Source organism: Arachis duranensis, chromosome 4, assembly GCF_000817695.3.
Source record: "Arachis duranensis cultivar V14167 chromosome 4, aradu.V14167.gnm2.J7QH, whole genome shotgun sequence".
In the NCBI taxonomy this organism is placed as follows: Eukaryota; Viridiplantae; Streptophyta; class Magnoliopsida; order Fabales; family Fabaceae; genus Arachis; species Arachis duranensis.
The window spans coordinates 81,041,665-81,049,440 of record NC_029775.3 but is presented as its reverse complement, the minus strand read 5'-3'; the positions used below and the strand labels follow the sequence as shown (position 1 = coordinate 81,049,440).

The 7,776-nt window shown below is 40.7% G+C and overlaps 1 protein-coding gene across 1 annotated transcript in view; it reads right to left on the bottom strand.

Moving 5' to 3' along the window:
- Nucleotides 1–2,025: 2,025 nt before the first annotated feature.
- The window catches only part of LOC107484509 (uncharacterized), a 70,513-nt gene continuing 64,762 nt past the window's right edge, over nucleotides 2,026–7,776 (bottom strand). The window contains exon 2 of the mRNA XM_016105069.1: nucleotides 2,026–2,590. Within this exon, the coding sequence (XP_015960555.1) occupies nucleotides 2,026–2,590 (565 nt within the window). The remainder of the gene's footprint in view (nucleotides 2,591–7,776) is intronic.

Sequence of the window (7,776 nt, the reverse complement as noted above, 5' to 3'; positions counted from 1 at the left end):
TTGCGAGCTTCATTAAAACTTTTAATTTGTGGGTTGAGTAATGGGGGTGCTCCACAAAGGTAACTGAGCTTTTCTTGGGTGCATATATCATAGTCAAGTCTGTCCTTATGCCTGGCTTCCCTGAACATTCTGCTTTCATTGAACTCTTTGTGAAATGTATCATGTCTAGCATCCAACCTATGGAGAAGCTCCCTTTGCTGAGCTTGCTCTTTCCTTAGTTGAGCTTGTTCTTGTATTACTTTCTCCATGGCTTTTTCATATCCAACAGTTGAATTGTTGATGGCTTCATGCATCTTGGCATATTGTTCTTGTTGTAGTTCCATCATGTGTGTTTGATATTCATTTTGTTGGTTCATCCATTGAACTTGAATCCCTCTTTGTTGATCCATTAATTGCCAAAGGTCCCTTTGTTGCTGAGCTTGTTCCTCTTGGCTTCTTTGAATTTGTGAGTATTGCCCAGAAATTCCTTCCAAGGCGGCTTGGAGTTGATTCATCTTTAAGGTATGGGATTCTTCCATTTCTTGAGGCTCCTCTTATTGTCTTGCTTCTTTCCTTTTCTTCCTTCTTGCTAATGGTTGCCTTTCCAATTGGGTTGTGGTGACAAATTCCAACCTTTCTCGGGTAAGAGGCTTTCCAATAGAAACCACATCAGTTTCTTCAAATTCTTCCAAAGGCACTCCAGCTTCTTCACATAAGCGCAGAATGGTACTAGGATATCCTAGCCAGCTGTCCTGTTTGACCTTTTGAGCTATGTCAATGATGTTCTTGGCTATAATTTCTCCAACATTGATCTCCCCTCCCTTCATTATGCAGTGGATCATTATTGCTCTATTCACTGTTACTTCGGAATTATTTGAAGTAGAGATCAATGATCTCCTCACTATGTCATGCCATCTTATTTGAAGTGGAGATCAATGATCTCCTCACTATGTCATGCCATCCTTTTGCTTGAGGTATGAGATCACCTCTCCGAAGTCATGTATGGCATAATCCTTTCTTCATAAGTCACTCACCACATCCATATATCTTGGGTCATTTTCAACCCTTTCTTCATAGCTAGCTTGTTTGAACCGTTTTGGTTTGACCTTTAGCACCCTGTTAATGGTGTCCGGACTAAAATCAACAGTAACCCCTCTTACATAACTCATGTATGGTTCTTCATCATCATATTCTCTTATCACATTAGTGTAGAACTCATGGATAAGAAGCATGCTCACTTCTTGAGGTTGGTTACAGAGAAGCTCCCATCCCCTTTTCCTGATTATTTTTTGTATCTCAGAATATTCATCCTTTCTTAGCTTGAAAGGTAACTCCGGAACAACATCTTTGCTTGACATCCAACTAAAGATCCGCTCGTTGTGTTTGGATTTGAATCTTATTTGATCAAAGGTGTTTTGTCCTTCATCTTCCATGGGTTGCTTGTCCCTCCTATCCCTTGATGATGAGGCCATTGAGATTCACTTGCAAGGATTGAATCTCCCACACCAAACTTAGGTGAATGCTTGTCCTCAAGCATAAAGAAAATAGTTGTGAATGGGAGAGATATATGACGACAAGGTGACTTAGACAAGCTAGAAAATGATGATGAGGGGGGGTGAAGTGTTTTGGTTATGTGGAGAGGTGGAGTGTGAGTTCGGGTGATGAAATGGGGTTATGGGGGGTATAAGGATGAGTGAGGAAAAGTGAGGTTTGATGAATATGGTTGAAGTATTTAAAGTGAAATTTGGTGGGGATGCATGGTTCTAGTGATTTCCGTGGTGAGATGCATGGTTCTAAGGGTTCGGTCATAGCATGGGGAGCATGCTTCCTTGTGCCCAATGCATGTTGAGTTGTTTTTCTCATGCACAAAGTTCAAGACTTATGTGACTTTCCCTTCCTTGTGTATCCGTGACCTCCTTCCAAGATTCCCCATCACTTCTTTCTTTCTTTCCTGCAACAAAATTCCAAAATCTTGAGATTCTTAAAGTGACATTACTAGCTAACAACTCATGATGATATTCCTATGTAAAGTTGACTAAACTAAAATTAAAATTTGTGAATTGATTCGCCACCAAAATAATGCTTCACCCTATGTCCATTAGCTGTGAAGGTTTGTTTTGAGGCTTCATCAAGTAATTCGACATAGCCATGAGGTGATACTTTGATGATGGTGTATGGGCCAGTCCATCTAGACCTCAGCTTCCCAGGAAAAATCTTCAATCTTGAATTGAATAACAACACCCTTTGGCCCGGTTCGAATGTTCTTTGAGAGATCCTCTTATCATGCCATCTCTTTGCTCTCTCTTTGTATATTCTGGCATTTTCATATGCCTCCAATCTAAACTCCTCCAATTCATTGAGTTGTAGCAACCTCTTCTCCCCTGCTGCTTGAGCATCTAAATTCAGAAGTTTGGTGGCCCAAAAGGCCTTATGTTCAAGCTCTACAGGGAGGTGGCATGCCTTTCCATACACCAGCTGAAATGGAGATTTTCCTATGGGTGTCTTGAAGGCTGTCCTGTATGCCCAAAGTGCATCATCTAGCTTCCTAACCCAGTCCTTTCTTGTTGTCCCCACAGTTTTCTCCAAAATCCTTTTTAGCTCTCTTGTTGTCCTTTATGAATTCCTATAATGTAATCATTGTCGATGCACAATCAATCCCCGAGAACGGCGCCATAAACTTGATCGGGGTAAAACTTGTCTCTCAACAAATTCCCATTCGGCAAGTGTACCGAATTTGTCGTCAAGTAAAAACTCACAATAGAGTGAGGTCGAATCCCACAGGGATTGATTGATCGAGCAACTTTAATTAGAGGAGTGTTCTAGTTGAGCGTATCCATGAATAGAGTTGATAATTGCAGAAATTAAAATGGCCAGAAAGTAAATGACTAAAAGTAAATAGCAGAATTGTAAACGGGAATGGGGGAATTGCTCATAAAGGTAAATTGCAGGAAATTAAGAGAATGCGTAAGATCATAAATGGGGAGTTCATTGGGCTTAGGAGATGTTGCATTCTCCGGATCAATTTCATTTTCATCTCTTCCTCAATCAATGCACTCATTGATCTCCTTGGCAATCTTAAGTGATTGAATCACAATTTCTTGCAATTCAATCTCTCAAATCTTGATCAATAGCCAATTCCTTGGTCAATTGCTCATGAGAAGAGATGAAGTGTGGTCACTGATTATACCACATGCACTTCCCAAATCAAGTGCTTAGAGGGTTATAGCCACATAGCCATCCACACTCAATTTGGTCCAGCATGAGAAAGCATTTCTAGCTAATCTCTTCATTCCTCTTTCAAGGATCCGAAGAGATCCATGCTTGAATAGCTTCTTTTCCAAGATCACTATCCAATTCGATGAAGATCGAAAGCTTTCAAGTAAAATCAAAAGGAAATATAGAAGAAGAACAAGAAAATTAGTATTGATCCATCACATTACAACAGAGCTCCCTAACCCAATGAAAGGGGTTTAGTTGTTCATAGCTCTAGAAATCAAAATCAAAGATGGAGAATACATCATAGAACTAAAAGTGCAGAGAAAGTAAAGATACAGAGAGTAGTTCTCTCCTCCCCCAAAAACTTTTTCTCTATTTCAAAACTACTCCTATATATACTACTCTTCTCAGCTTCTAGTTAGTTCTTCAAGTCTTGGGCCTTTGGATCTTTGAGTTTGAAGCAGTTCCTTTCTTCATTTGGGCTTGGCTTACTTGCAGAGAGAAAGTGTGAAGTGGGCAGAGACTTTAACTCAAGACGTTGGGGGTGATGACAAGTCATCATATACCCATTTTTCAAGCTAATTTCACTAGTTTTGTGATGACAAGTCATCATATACCCATTTTTAAGCTAATTTCACTTGTTTTATTAGTCTTTATGCACTTTCTTGCATCTTAAGTAAGTGATTTGGAATGAAAATGCATAACTTCTTTAAATCAAGCAACTACCATTAAATTGATGCTAAATCATGAGGTTTAAGTAAGAATTAATTGATTTTTAATTGATTTATAAGCCTTGTGAATTTAGTGATACTTTGATTGGTTGTTTTGATTATTTGAAGGTGAAGAAAAGAAGAAAAGAGGAAGCGTGGCTTAAGAAAGCGTGGCCCAAGGAGAAAAGAGTGTGGCGCATAGAAGGAGGAAGCAAATGTTGCCCTCCACAAGGGCACACTGCCCTCTAGGAGAGCAACATAATGAACCAAGCCTTGAAAAGCAACATTGCCCTGCCCACAACAAGGGCGGAGCACAATTTGATGCTAAGGATCAAAGAGAGCAAAAACTCTGACCTGCCCTCCTCAAGAGCAATATCGGGCTTCACCCAAGAAAAATTCAAAAGAAATTACTTCATAATGCTTCCTATGGGTTTCGAACCCAAGGACAAAGAGGAAAGGAGTAGCGTTCAAGCACAATAAAATCAAGCAAAAAGTGGCTTGCTTTCATTCTCCATGAATCGAACACGGCACCATGAGGAAACAAGGAACTAAGCATGACTTTGGTGCCAAGAAAACCAAGGAAAAAGGAGCAACATGTGCCTCCACCGAGTATCGAACGTGGGACTTCACCTTTGGCACATTGCCCTGCCCTCCACAAGGGCAAGGCAGCATTTTTGTGGTGCACGGCCAGCGCACAGGATTGGCACGCACCAGGGGACTCTCGACCAGCAGCAACACGCACGGGCGGCAGAATCTGGCGCACCAAGAAAACTCTGCCCTGCCCTCCACAAGGGTAGGGCAGCATCCTGTAGCATCACACACCAAGCACGCACGCAACAAGGGCCGCACGCACACTTTCCTGCCCTGCCCTCCACAAGGGCAGGGCAGCCTCCTGGAAGCTAATTTTTCATGGGCTGAAAATTGGATTAAAAATCCAATTTAATTCATTTCTTCCCCAAATCAAAAGCCCATCCAAATCCCAAGATCCAAGAATAGAAAGTGTATAAATAGGAAATAGTTTGATGTAATGAGGACCTTTCTTTTGAGCTTTTGGACCTTGACCTTTACTTTCAATTTTTTACTTTGGAATTCTGAAACTTCATTTTCTCTGAGAGCTAGGAACTGAGATTTTGGAGAATTGGGGAGGAGAATTAATCTCTCTTCTTCCTCGTTCTTGCTTGAGCAATTTTTACTTTTCTTGTTTGAGTCTTGGGTGTGAAGAATTGAGGAATTTCTGTCTCAATCTCCATTCAAGATCTCTTTAATTTCTCTTCTGCATAATTGAGTTCAATTACATTTCCTTTACTGCTTCTTCTTTAATTTCTTGTTAATTGCTTTGTGAGTTTGGATCTGGGAAGGCAATTGAGATCTAGACTTTGCTATCTAGTCTCTGGAGTCCTGAGATCCCATTTTCCTTTTGGGTTCTTCTGTGAACCCCTGCTGCAAGTTAATTTCCATTTCTGTTTGAGATCTAGTCTATTTCAATTCATCCCTTGTTTAGTTAATTGTTGCAATTTAATTTCCCTTGTTTGAATTCTGAATTTCCAGTCCTCAATTCCCTTTTTCCATTCAAGCAATTTATATTTCTTGCACTTTAAGTTACTACAATTTACATTTCTTTTACTTTAAGTTTCAGTCATTTAATTTCTTGTTCTTTAAGATTCAGCACCTTTACTTTCAGTTCTCTTTAATTTCTGCAATTCATCCCTCTCCCTTTACATTTCCTGCTATTTACTTACTGTTGGCTACAAAATCACTCAACCAATATTTGATTCGCTTGACTAAATCAACCACCGAACTAAAATTGCTCAATCCTTCAATCCCTGTGGGATCAACCTCACTCCCGTGAGTTTTATTACTTGATGCGACCCGGTACACTTGTCGGTGAGTTTTGTGTTGGATTGTTTTCCACATATCAGGGGGCGTTTAATATTTAGTGAAAATACAAGTTCGAGGACGTTAGTGACGTTTAACATTGTCACTAACGTTGCCATGCACCCCTTTTGCCTCACGTTAAAGCCCACGTTAACTGGGTTAACGTGGCTTTTAACGTTGCCTTGTTACCCTTCGAGAACGTTAGTGACACTCAACATTGTCACTAACGTTCAAGTGTGCCCCTTCTTTCACGTTAAGGCTCACGTTAACTAGGTTAACGTGGCTTCTAACGTGGCTTTTGCCAACCTTCGAGAACGTTAGTGACACTCAACATTGTCACTAACGTTTAAGTGTGCCCCTTCTTTCACGTTAGAGTCCACGTTAACTAGGTTAACGTGGCTTCTAACGTGGCCATCCTTAGCCATCCCAAAGTTAGTGACAATGTTGAGTGTCACTAACGTTGGCTCATTCTTCATTCCTCATCGTTAGCTTCCACGTTAACCAAGTTAACGTGAAGGTTAACGTGGCTCTTGGGGGTTGTGTGGTTGCTCCAACATTAGTGACAATGTTGAGTGTCACTAACGTTGTCGAACTCTCCATCTCTTACGTTAGCTCCCACGTTAACCAAGTTAACGTGGGCGTTAACGTAGCTCTTTGCACCTTAGGCCAACGTTAGTGACAATTTTGAGTGTCACTAACGTTGGCTTCTCTTCCCCCTTTAACGTTAGAGGCCACATTAACTAGGTTAACGTGGCTTCTAACGTGGCCATTTGTGGGCAATTGCCAACGTTAGTGACAATGTTGAGTGTCACTAACGTTGGCTCAATTTCTCTTCTCCACGTTAGAGTTCACGTTAACTTAGTTAACGTGACTCTTTAACGTGGGTATTGATGGCTTTTGAGAGTGTTTTTGGCAGTCACTTTTCTCCTTAACTTTGCAAGTTACCTCCCATTCCTTGCTTCCTTTGGTCCTGAAATCAAGCAATAGAGTGCATCAAAGTTCTAGTCCAAGTCATGGGTAATGCAATATACAATTTTGTCATTAAAAATCATGCAAAATCCTCATGAAATAATGTAAAATGCACAATGTATGCTTGAATTAAGGTCTAAGTGAATATCTGCCCAAAACTAACTTATTTCCTAAGAAAATGCATGAAATTACCTAAAAACAGTAAAGAAAAGGTCAGTGAAACTGGCCAAAATGCCCTGGCATCAATGAATGAGTTTTAAAAACGTTTTTGAAAAAGAATTGAAAGGGAATTGAGAAGAGTTTATAAGATTAATACTTTTTGAAATGGGGATTGAAAGATGAATATTTGTAATGTTTTTATGCAGAAAATTAAGAATTAAAACAAGAAAATTTGAAAAAAATTGAATTGGGATAGAAATTCCCTTCCCCTATTGTTTTGGCATTAAACGCCCAGAATGGTATCTGTTCATACCTTGGGTCAAGCTGTCCGACCCGGGATGTTTAGTGACAAGCCGACCGACCTCTTCATGTCAGACTATCCGACCTCTTCTCAAAGAGCTCGGCCAAATGCCAGACCTCTTCTCAAAGAGCTCGGCCAAATGTCTGACCTCTTCTCAAAGAGCTCGGCCAAATGTCTGACCTCTTCTCAAAGAGCTCGGCCAAATGCCCGACCTCTTCTCAAAGAGCTCGGCCAACTCGCCAAAGGAGCCCAAAGCAGACCCAAAACGAAGGAACACAGCCCAATCTAAAGGCAGGTAAAACCCAGAAAGATAAAGGCGGTTCCCTTAAAGATAAGATGACCTCACTTAAAGATAAGATAAGATAACTAACTTATCTTATCCGCAGGAGGCCACATCTCACCATTATAAATACACTGGAGCACCCAGGTATAACTCATACTCTGATTCTACTCAATACCTGTTCAATACTCATGCTAACTTAAGCATCGGAGTCTCATTGCAGGTACAACCACCAACCACTCCACATATCAAGCTCGGGTCCCTGACCCCCACCTCGGGCCTCACCA